The following is a 12,175-nucleotide window of genomic DNA, read 5'->3' as shown; positions in this document are numbered from 1 at the left end:
ATCCCAGCTAATCAGGAGGCTGAGGCAGGAGAATCGCTTGAACCTGGGAGGCGGAGGTTGCAGTGAGCTGAGGTCACACCACTGCACTCCAGCCTTCGACAGAGGAGACTCCATCTCAAATAAATAAATAAATAATAAATAAATAAAGTAGACACCTTAACAAGAACTTTGGAGAAAAAAAAAATAGACACCTAAGAGAATTCAGTTTGAAAATCACTGCCTTGGCCAGGTACAGTGGTACACACCTGTAATTCCAGCACTTTGGGAGGATGAGGCAGAAGAATCTCTTGAGCTCAGGAGGTCGAGACCAGCCTGGGCAACACAGCATGACTTTGTCTATACAAAAAATTTAATTCAGGCATGAGGCTTGTGCCTGTAGTCCCAGCTACTCAGGAGGCTGAGGTGGGAGGATTGCTTGAGCCCTGGAGTTCAAGGCGACAGTAAGCCATGATTGCTTCACTGTACTCCAGCCTGGGCAGTGGAGCAAGACCCCACTATATATACATATAATTACATATATCTTGCTGCTGCTTTCAGTCATAATTGATTAAAAGGGTTAGCCTCCCCATTTGAAAAAAGGACATGACTTCTGGTTCTGGCCAAGAAAGAGTAGTCCCATTGCTCCTAGGTCCTTCCATTTACAACTGAAAAGTCGTGGACATAGCAAGCATAGGAAGACTCGGAATGACGGAAAGAAGGTGGTGGACCACCTAAGGACCTCAGGATTTAAAGAATAACATAGCAGCCGGGCGCGGTGGCTCAAGCCTGTAATCCCAGCACTTTGGGAGGCCGAGACGGGCGGATCACAAGGTCAGGAGATCGAGACCATCCTGGCTAACACGGTGAAACCCTGTCTCTACTAAAAAATACAAAAAAAAAACTAGCCGGGCGAGGTGGCGGGCGCCTGTAGTCCCAGCTACTCCAGAGGCTGAGGCAGGAGAATGGAGTAAACCCGGGAGGCGGAGCTTGCAGTGAGCTGAGATCCGGCCACTGCACTCCAGCCTGGGCGACAGAGCGAGACTCCGTCTCAGAAAAAAAAAAAAAAAAAAAGAATAACATAGCAATGAGTTCCTGGATTTCTTTATTGCCTCCCACATATCCTGGACAGGACGTTGCAGAAGCCTCCAACACGAAACTGCTAACAGGAACAGAGTTAAAAAACAAAACAAAACAAAACTCCCAGTAAAGTCTGTTGCCCCTAGCGCAAAGACTGAGAAGGACATAGCTCACAAAATAGAAATCTTCTTGGCAACATCCACCCTATACAAGTAGACACCAACAGAAAAACTGTTACTCCCCCTCCCCCATGGTTTCAGTGGGGCTGAACAGGAGGTGATCGTCTACCCTGCTCCCATGGAAGCAGGCAGCAGCACTCCCATTCCCCTACCCAGTGGGGCTGACCAGGCTAAGTAGGGTATTGTCATCAGGATCCAGCAGTGAGCTTCCATCCCCGTCTGGCACTGACAGGCACAAAGAGGTGCCCTGAGGTGCCCACAACCCCTTCCCAGGTGTCAGTCAGCAGGGAACCAAGCTTGTAACGCCACTAGGAGGCAATGAGGTGATGCAAGTCAGGTGGTGCAATTGTGTCCTACTTTCACCAAGAAGGTGACACAGGACCAAGGGGGAAGCTGAACTTCCACCTCCCCCGTCTACAATGTGAGGCGGTATAAGTCAGTGCTCCACTTTTGCCAGGGTAGTGTAAGGGGAGCCCAGTAGGAGGCTGAACATTCTTATCTACCCAGCCCTCATACCACACCTCAACAGGGAATTGCCTGCCAAAAAAGATGATAGAATTAAGATCGAGTGTTATAATGTCCAAAATGTCTATCGGTTTTACAGTTTTTGAAGCCCTTTATTATCTATAATATGAATATTTGGTCCCTAGCTTCGGGAATACACAGCACAAAAAAATAGAGTTAATTATAGACATAAAGACTTACAATGGAAAAAAAAGAGAAAAAAATACACAAACAGAATATATCTGGAAAAAAAAAAGACTTACAATACAATGGCACAGGTGTAAAAACACAGAGTTGTATAGGGTAGAGAGGTAGTGCAACCTTATGGTGATCCAGGCAGGGCTAGTATTTGTTTGTTTTTTTTTTTTTTTTTGTTTTGTTTTTTTTTTTTTGAGACGGAGTCTTGCTCTGTCACCCAGGCTGGAGTGCAGTGGCCGGATCTCAGCTCACTGCAAGCTCCGCCTCCCGGGTTTACGCTGTTCTCCTGCCTCAGCCTCCCGAGTAGTTGGGACTACAGGCGCCCGCCACCTCGCCCGGCTAGTTTTTTTGTATTTTTTAGTAGAGACGGGGTTTCACCGTGTTAGCCGGGATCGTCTCTCGATCTCCTGGCCTCGTGATCCGCCCGTCTCGGCCTCCCAAAGTGCTGGGATTACAGGCTTGAGCCACCGCGCCCGGCCAGTATTTGTTTTATTAAAACTCATTTAACGATGCTTAGTATAGGTGCCCAATAAATTAAGAGTACCTGACCAAAGGTCACATAGCTAATTAGTGGTCTTTAGCATACTTTCGTTCCTCTTAAAATGAAATGACTTCAGATACACAAACCTTGACAAAAACTCTACAGCAACTCAGCGTAACGTACAAGTGCCAATCCAATGTGATTAACCATGTCTCTCAATTCTCACTGGAAATTTCACTTTGTTTAGAAAAAGATGAGTTTATGGAAAATGCCACAGCTTTAAAAAGTAGCCAATTTAGGGTCTGTGTGGGAAAATATGATTAAAAGCAACTCAGGTGGGACCTAATCACTATAGTGTAACTTTTCAAATAGATGCAGTTTAAAATAAAAACTAAATCCAGGCCAGGTACAGTGGCTCACGACTGTAACCCCAGCACTTTGGGAGTCCGAGGCAGGCAGATCACTCGAGGCCAGGAGTTTAAGACCAGCCTAACCAACATAGCGAAACCCTGTCTATACTAAAATACAAAAATTAGCAGGGTGTGGTGGCAGATGCCTATAATTCCAGCTACTTGGGAGGCTGAGGCACAAGAATCACTTGAACCTGGGAGGCAGAGGTTGAAGTGAGCTGAGATGGCGCCACTACACTCCAGCCTAGGTAACAGAGGGAGTCTCAAAAAAAAAAAAAAAAAAAAAAGAAAACGAAATTCAATTTATACAGCTGACAACAGTTGTTAGGTAAATGTAATTATCACAGCTATATACCCACTAGATAAAGTCTACTAGAGAAAAGATTTTTCAGTCTTCCTCTCAAAAACAGATCTATCGAGCCCATATGGTTTGCTACCATCTTGTTTCTTATTTTGCAATTGGTCACCAAAGTATTTTGAGTTTGGAAAATCTACCTTTCTATTTTAACTCCATAACACATTCAGCAAAAATCTAATTAGAAAATATCTTAGAGCTTTTAAGAATCCTAAGGAATCATCAGAAGGAAGGTCTTTCAGGTCTTATTAAGCAATCAAAGATCTCTTTATGTCTCTACGGGAAGTTCCAACCGCTATTTCAAAATGCTACTGAGTTCCACGGAAGTGATACATGCTTTTGGAAAAAAACAATTCTGAAAAGTATGTATTCAAGGCACAGATGCTATAGCTGTGGCTAGAAAGCTGACTACATTATTAATTGTGTATAAATTTCAAGTAATATTCAGCAAAGAGTTGCAATCTAGATAGTTTTCCTTTTCTATAAAAGCAGAGTGAAAAATTATCACCCTCTCTTTAGTAAAATATCACTCATAATATAACAGCATCTGGTGTGGGTCTCTTAACACTTACATGACAAGAATAAAGAAAATAGGACCCTGGGGAAGTGGGAACCTATGAAGAATGACTTTAGAAAGAAGCTACGAAAGTAGCAATTTTGGCTAGGCGTGGTGGCTCATGCCTGTAATCGCAATACTTTGGGAGGCCAATGAGGGAGAATCACGAGGTCAGGAGTTCGAGACCAGCCTTGCCAATATGGTGAAACCCAGTTTCTTCTAAAAATACAAAAATTAGCAGGGCATGGTGGTGTGCACCTGTAGTCCCAACTACTTGGGAAGCTGAGGCAGAAGAATCACTTGAACCCAGGAGGCAGAGGTTGCACTGAGCCGAGATCATGCCACTGCACACCAGCCTGGGTGACAGAGTGAGATTCTGTCTCAAAAAAAAAAAAAAAAAAAAGAAAGTAGCAATTTCAAGAATGCCTTTCTAAGAGAAGCAGCCACAGCTAAGACTTACCAGAAGCTGCAAAAAGTTTTACTGTTATTTTTGTTTTGTTTTGTTGAGATGGGGTCTCACTATGTTGCCCAGGCTAGAGTGTCATTGCTATTCACAGGCACAATTATATCACACTGCAGCCCTGAACTCCTGGCCTCAAAAGATCTGTCTACCTTAGCCTCCCAAATAGCTGGGATTACAGACATGCACCACTGTACCCAGCTGGAAAAGGCTTTAGATATCAAACCAAATAGATACAAGTCTTCACCATATAAACCAGAACACAGAAGCATTTGCCTTCAAGAAAAGATTCATTGGCCAGGCGCGGTGGCTCAAGCCTGTAATCCCAGCACTTTGGGAGGCCGAGACGGGCGGATCACGAGGTCAGGAGATCGAGACCATCCTGGCTAACACGTGAAACCCCATCTCTACTAAAAGATACAAAAAAAAAACTAGCCGGGCGAGGTGGCGGGCGCCTGTAGTCCCAGCTACACGGGAGGCTGAGGCAGGAGAATGGCGTAAACCTGGGAGACGGAGCTTGCAGTGAGCTGAGATCCGGCCACTGCACTCCAGCCTGGGCCACAGAGCAAGACTCCGTCTCAAAAAAAAAAAAAAAAAAAAAAAAAAGATTCAACAGAATCACATAAAAGCATCCCAGCCAAAGTCTGGAAATACGAATAACATTAGAAGAAACTATTCCTGAAATAAGTATTTGTAAGAAATAAAGCAAATTTCATATTCCCAGGTGTATATTCTTAACAAGTTTATTTAAATTATTTAGTTTCTCTATCATATTAAGCTATTCTAATGTTGCTAGAGAACAATATACATACATGTGTATATGGGAAAATTAATGGCTATGACTCAGATCTCTGAAAAAAAAAATAAGCCTTGAAGCACCTCCTATTACTTGGAGGCAGCATAGCCAATTTCTAAGAAAGTATTTAAGACTTGGAAAATAATGGCCCAACTGCTGAAACTGCAACTTGGTTTCTTAAAATTATTCTATAAATATAAGCATTTCCACTACCATTATGAGAAAAAAAAACTAAGCCAACTAGTTAACTAAAATGGAGTTTAATTTGGTCTCAACATTTCACTGATTATGAAAGATGAAATGCTTATTATAAAAAATTAGGATTATAAATGTATATTTCCAAATTTCACAACCTTACTTAAATGGCCTGGGCAATTTAACTTCAAACTGATTAAACTGCATTTTAGAGTTACTTATTGAACTCATATATTACTTTTTTTTTTTTTTTTTTTTTTTTTTTTTTTTTGAGACGGAGTCTCGCTCTGTCGCCCAGCCCAGGCTGGAGTGCAGTGGCGCGATCTCGGCTCACTGCAAGCTCCGCCTCCCGGGTTCACGCCATTCTCCTGCCTCAGCCTCCCGAGTAGCTGGGACTACAGGCGCCCACAACCGCGCCCGGCTAATTTTTTGTCATTTTTAGTAGAGACGGGGTTTCACCGTGGTCTCGATCTCCTGACCTTGTGATCCGCCCGCCTCGGCCTCCCAAAGTGCTGGGATTACAGGCGTGAGCCACCGCGCCCGGCCTGAACTCATATATTACTAACACAAAACTACTTTTAGTCTACCTTTCCATTTGAAAAATTCAGCATACACACAGAAACCTTACCTCTGCTTGTTAATTAAGTAAAGAACACAATAATCCTTTAGTTATATATTTAAATACACACACACACACAGTATTGGGGCACCAATTTATGTATATATACTTTTTTTTTTTTTTGAGACGGAGTCTCACTCTGTTGCCCAGGCTGGAGTGAAGTGGTGCGATCTTGGCACAATGCAACCTCCGCCTCCCAGGTTCAAGCGATTCTCCCGCCTCAGCTTTCCAAGTAGCTGGGATTACAGGCGCATACCACTACACCTGGCTAATTTTTGTATTTTTTGTAGAGATGGGGTTTTCCCATGTTTGCCAGGCTGGTTTTGAACTGCTGACCTCAGGCGATCCGCCCACCTCAGCCTCCCAAAGTGCTGGGATTACAGGGTGAGACACCGCACCCGGCCATTTCTGTTTTTTTAATATGGCTCATGGCTCTGGATAATAAAATGCTTCAAAATCTCATAACTCAAGAGAATTTTTTTTTTTTTTTTGAGACAGAGTTTCACTCGTTGGCCACGCTGGAGTGCAATGGCATGATCTCAGCTCACTGCAACCTCTGCCTCCTGAGTTCAAGCGATTCTCCCACGTCAGACCCCTGAGTAGCTGGGATTACAGGCGCCAGCCACCACACCTGGCTAATTTTTGTATTTTTAGTAGAGACGGGGTTTCACCATGTTGGCGAGGCTGGTCTTGAACTCCTGACCTCCTGCCTCCGCCTCCAAAAGTGCTGGGATTACAGGCATAAGCTACTGTGCCCAGACCAAGATTTTTTTTTTTTAAGTCACACAAAGCAACTCGGAAGTCATTTGGTTGAAGATAGTGACAATCACTCAATCTTTAGGTTGCTAAGCTATCAGATCTAGCTATATATATGTTGTTAAACTATCAGAGATCTATCTTGATTTTTGCCATGCTGTGGAAGAATGGGCAACCCCAAATCTGGGGCTACTTTATCCAACTAACTGGAAAGGAGCTTTCATGACCTGATAGAGGTTAGCCTGGATCTGACTTCATGTCATTTCTTCTAAAATATATCATCCTGTTCAATCTACTAAAAACTCCCCTCTCAAGAAAAAAGTCAGGGCTGTTATACTCTGCAGAAGGCACTACTCTACCCCAGGACTTTCTCACAAGGCTAAAAGAATGGAACAAGTATGCGAATAAAAGCTTAAATCTAAATTGATTTAACATTCTAGGCTGGGCATGGTGACTCACGCCTGTAATCCCAGCACTTTGGGAGACTGAGGCGGGCAGATCACAAGGTCAGGAGTTTGAGACCAGCCTGGCCAATATGGTGAAACCCAGTCTCTACTAAAAATACAAAAAAAAATTAGCCAGGCGTGGTGGCGCATGCCTGTAATCCCAGCTACTTGGGAGGCTGAGGCAGGAGAACTGCTTTAACCTGGGAGGCAGAAGTTGCAGTGAGCCAAGATCGCACCACTGCACTCCAGCCTGGGAGACAGAGTGAGACTCCGTCTCAAAATAAATAAATAAACAAACAAACATTCTACTATTTACTCTAAGCTAAGGGTCACATACATATTCTCAGGGAGAATTAAAGAAAGTTGGGAGACTTAGAATTCTGTAGAGGGAACAATAATTGCAGTGATCCAAAGGTATTTAGAAACTGGGTGTGCACTGACGTTGAATATGCATCTTGTTAACTAAGTTCAACGTGCAGAGTCATGACTTGTTCCACTGAAATGTTTTCCTGTGCCCCACACCTTCAAAGTGATGGCCAGATCTGAGGTGAAGCTTGCACTGTTCCTCTAGACTCCTTTGGCTCCTGGACTCCCCAGATTTGTAGGCCATTCTGACTTCTTAAATCTCTCAGTTCTTCAGGAGGTGATGAGTTCTTCAGTAATGTGAGGAAGGCTCTGAACATTGTTTTTATTCCCTCTCAACGTACCCATTTTCTTACGTCACAGAAGTAAACCATTTATGTACTTAGGTTAATGTGTGTGTTTGCTAAAACATCAGCATGTAATCTGGCAAAATGTTTTTAATAAAGAAATATCAAAACTTAAAACTTGGGCCAGGTGCAGTGGCTATCTGTAATCCCAGCACTTTGGGAGGCCAAGGTAGGCAGATCACTTGTGGCCAGTTTAAGACCAGCCTGGCCAACACAGCGAAACCCCATCTCTACTAAAAAATACAAAAATTAGTTGTATGTGGTGGTGCACGCCTATGATCCCAGCTACTTGAGAGACTGAGGCACAATGATCGCATGAGCCTGGGATGGGGAGGTTGCAGTGAGCCAAGCTGGCATCACTGCACTCCAGACTGGGCAACAAGCGAAACTCTGTCTAAAAAAAAAAAAAGGCAAGGCGCGGTGGCTCATGTCTGTAATCCCAGGACTTTGGGAGGCCGAGGCAGGTGGATCACCCTGAGGTCAAGAGTTTGAGACCAGCCTGACCAATATGGTGAAACCCCATCTCTACTAAAAATACAAAAATTAGCAGGTGTGGTGATGTGCACCTGTAGTCCCAGCTACTTGGGAAGCAAAGGTTACACCGAGCTGAGATCATGCCACTGGACTCCGGCCTATGCGACAGAGCAAACTCCGTCTAAAAAAAAAAAAGCTTAAAACTTGTTCTCCAGACACCAAGTTACAATGTACGGAGGTTCACAAAAACAGAGTTAAAAATCCCATAAGTTGAAGGCAATACAAATTAATTCCCAAATTAGTGGTACACACAATATGTATTATGGTTCCAGAAGAAGGATCAAGGAATTATTTGGGGATATTATCACATATTTTTAAAATATTCAAACTTGTAAAATAGGAATAGCATACTTATCTCCTTTTCAATATTCCAATTAAGTATAAAACATGCCTAAATTATATTTTTTCCCCACAAAAGTCAGTTACAAAGGGAAGATGTTCCCACTCTATCTCTATAATCTGATATTAACTGGTTATAAGGCTAATCCATTTTTAAAACATGAACTGTAATTTAAATATATGGGAATCATCAAGCTCTATCTATAATGTCTGATGATGCAGCCATTAGCTACCCAGCTTTTACTGTTCTCTCAGCCAAAAGACTAATATGACAAAATGTAGGCACACCTCCTTCTCTCTCACTTTATTTCCCAACACACAAGTATTTGATTTCCTGGAGAGAATTTTTTTTTTTTAATCAATTGTAGAAAACAACTGATAAAGCTGGGATTATAGGCATGCACCACTGCACCCAGCTGGAAAAGGCTTTAGGTATCAAACCAACTGTGTAAGACAGTTCAAGATAGCAATAAAAAGATTGTGTGGCAAAGGAATTTCTGGTCCTTAGGGAAATGGCAGCTCATCTAAATGCCCAGCTGGATGGATTGTGCATTCGTGAATAACTAGTTTCTGTTTCTACCTTTTCAGTGATTCATTTCTGGGTATCATTAGAGAAGCCTTCTGGAGAAACCACACTTCATACCTCCTTTGTGACCTTTGAAGGTCACCACGCAGCTAGCATCTTCAGCTGACCATATCTTCAGCTGGGCATCCATTCCCCCACTCAGGACCACAAGGCCTGATGGGAAAAACCTGCAACAATTCACATCAAACACATGTCCTTCCAATACTCTCTGGAAAAACAAAAGAAAATTCCATGCTAGTTCTCTTGTCCATCCCTTGATGTTCTCTTACCTCCCATACTCTGGTTCCTTATGTGAAATACCTACATGCTAAACCCACATGCTAGGTTTTAAAACTAAGGATATCCAAAGGATCTCTTAGCTCATTTGTCTAGTAGGCAGTGTTGGCTCTCTTTCCTGGAATTCAGCTATAGAGGTTATAGAATTGAATTCCATGTAAAAACACCCCAGAGCCTAGGTTAAAAAAAAAAAATCCATGGCTCTCACAGCTATCTCTAGGTCTAGTTCTAATAATAAAGAGCTGAGGTGGCTTGGGGACCCTTTTACTCATCTCTGTTTAAAATCCTATTCTGTCTTGGAAACGGATCACTGAGGCAATTAAAAAACAAGGGCACACCCACTTAGACCTTTACTGGTCTGGCTCCTTAACTGCTCCAGCCCCACTCTGTTCTGCCAAATCACTGAGCTTGAGAATGGTTCTCCAATTAACAAATGGGAGGCCAGGAGTGGTGGCTCACACCTGTAATCCCAGCACTTTGGGAGGCCAAGGCGGGCAGATCACTTAAGGTGAGGAGTTGGAGACCAGCCTGGCCAACATGGTGAAAGCCCATCTCTACTAAAAATACAAAAATTAGATGTGTACGGTGGCACATGCCTGTAATCCCAGCTACTTGGGAGGCTGAGGCACAAGAATCGCTTGAACCCAGGAGGCAGCACTGCACTCCAGCCTGGGCAACAGAGCAAGACTGTCTCAAAAAAAAAAAAAAAAAAAAAGGAAAAGAAAAGAAACAACAAAAAACACAAAAATGGAAGAAAAGAGAGCAACTGACATGCAGAGTGGTCCCACATTTTTAGAACGGGCCATTCTTCCTTCCATGTCCCAGTCCAAGGCTTCTCAGACCACCCTTTGTGTTTAAGACCCTAAAAGCACATCCAAATCCTTTACCCTGAGTTCTCCATTGGAAGCCTGCCAGATTTTCATGGTCCCATCAGTACTAGAAGACACACCAAGACCTCCTCCACTGGAAATGTCCAAGCATGTTATCTGTTCAAAGAGAAAACAATGTGTTAGAAATAATGAAATACTCGTATTCCCTTGAAATATGTTATAAACTTCCCTTGTTTCACTCTTGCAAGACTTTCTGAAGCCTATGTTGCCCAAAAAAAAGTACTGCTGTTTGATGTAAAGGTTGAGTTATCATCACCAACCTCCCAACAAGGCTGAAGTAAACACCTTTTACTTCTTCAAACAAAAAGATATTCCTCTATTCATCTAATGCTTCAGCTAAAAAGTTTTCCCTATCCCCATTTCATTTCCATAGTTTCCATGTGTTGCATTTATTTGTTTGTTTGACAGAGTTTCACTCCCATCACCCAGGCGGGAGTGCAATGCCCCCATCTCAGCTCACTGCAACCTCTGCCTCCCAGGCTCAAACGATTCTCCTGCCTCAGCCTCCCGAGTAGTTGGAACTATAGGCGCACACCAATGTGCCTGACTAATTTTTGTATTTTTTTATAGAGATGGGGTTTCGCCATGTTGCCCAAGTTAGTCTCAAACTCCCGAGCTCAAGTGATTCTCCCATCTCAGCCTCCCAGAGTGCTGAGATTATAGGCACGAGCCACTATGCCCAGCCCTGCTATTTTATTTTAAAATTAAGACCAAGTGCAGTGGCTCACATCTGTGTAATCCCAACACTCTGGGAGGCCAAGGCAGGAGGACCACTTGAGCCCAGGAGTTTGAGACCAGCCTGGGCAATATAATGAGACTCCATCTCTACAAAAAATTTTAAAGTAAATATAAAAAATAAAAAGAAAATTAAGATACCTCTCCTAATTCTTAGGAACCCAGTTACACAAAAGATAATGTTCTAAGATGCAAAAGGAGGATTCAAGAGCACAGGTATTTCCACATATACCTATATATAGGTATAGCTATAGAAAATATACAGATATAGATCTTTCAGAATAAAGAATAGAGAAATATCAGATTCACTTTTTGTTTTCCAAATTCACTTTTATAGTTTCTTTTTCTTTTTCTTTTTTTTAAGACAGGGTCTCACTCTGTTGCTCAGGCTGAAGTGCAGTGGCGTGATTACAACTCACTACAGTCTCAACCTCTTAGGAACAAGTGATCCTCCTACCTCAGCTTCCCAAGCAGCTGAGATTACAAACATGGGCTGGCATGTCCAGCTAATTTTTTAATTTTTTTTTTTTTTGGAGAGATGGGGTCCCCCTATGTTGCCCAGGCTGGTCTTGAACTCCTGGGCTCAAGCTATCCTTCTGCCTCGGCCTCCCAAAGTGCTAGGATCACAGGCATGAGCCACCACATCTAGCCTCACTTTTGTAATTTCAGTATCAGCAATCACTTCATGCATAAACCATTATCAGAATAACAAATCTTTTATACACATACAAAGCTGTACTCTTTTATTAAAAAACAACCAGCTGCAAATGCTCCAGAAATGTGGGACCAAGATATGCAATTCCAGACATATTCCCAGCAACAATAATTCCCATATAAGTTATTAAGAAAAAAGTAGGGACTTTGGCTTTAATTATCCAACTTTTCATTTTACTTTATTCTATGCCAATTAAACCATAATTAATAAATTTGGGAAGAACTATAGGGATATATCCATCAACTCTAACATTTTCTAAGACTTTTCTTCTTTATTTTGCTTCCTTGTTATACAAGGACGGCTAATTTAGTAGTGGATCCTTTACTGGTAAGCAACATACTTCAGGTTCTGTCCTGATACAGGTGGCATCTATTCAATT

At 42.5% G+C, this 12,175-nt stretch overlaps 1 protein-coding gene across 32 annotated transcripts in view; it reads right to left on the bottom strand.

Annotated features, from left to right (window-relative positions):
* PAAF1 (proteasomal ATPase associated factor 1) overlaps positions 1–12,175 on the bottom strand; it is a 53,690-nt gene that overhangs the window by 19,837 nt on the left and 21,678 nt on the right. For 23 of the 32 annotated variants that reach the window (XR_012423494.1, XR_012423495.1, XR_012423496.1 and 20 more), the window contains 2 exons: positions 10,344–10,442; positions 9,238–9,388 (listed from right to left, as the gene is read on the bottom strand). Coding sequence is in view for 26 of the 32 variants with exons in the window: in XM_074014695.1 (XP_073870796.1) it covers positions 9,238–9,388; positions 10,344–10,442 (250 nt within the window). In the remaining 6 variants the exon portion in view is untranslated. The remainder of the gene's footprint in view (positions 1–9,237; positions 9,389–10,343; positions 10,443–12,175) is intronic. The other 9 variants (XM_074014705.1, XM_074014712.1, XM_074014709.1 and 6 more) reach the window with 1 other exon arrangement.

The sequence above is a fragment of the Macaca fascicularis genome, chromosome 14 (genome assembly GCF_037993035.2).
Source record: "Macaca fascicularis isolate 582-1 chromosome 14, T2T-MFA8v1.1".
NCBI lineage: Eukaryota > Metazoa > Chordata > Mammalia > Primates > Cercopithecidae > Macaca > Macaca fascicularis.
The sequence above is the reverse complement of the archived record's forward strand: the minus strand, read 5'-3'. Positions and strand labels throughout refer to the sequence as shown.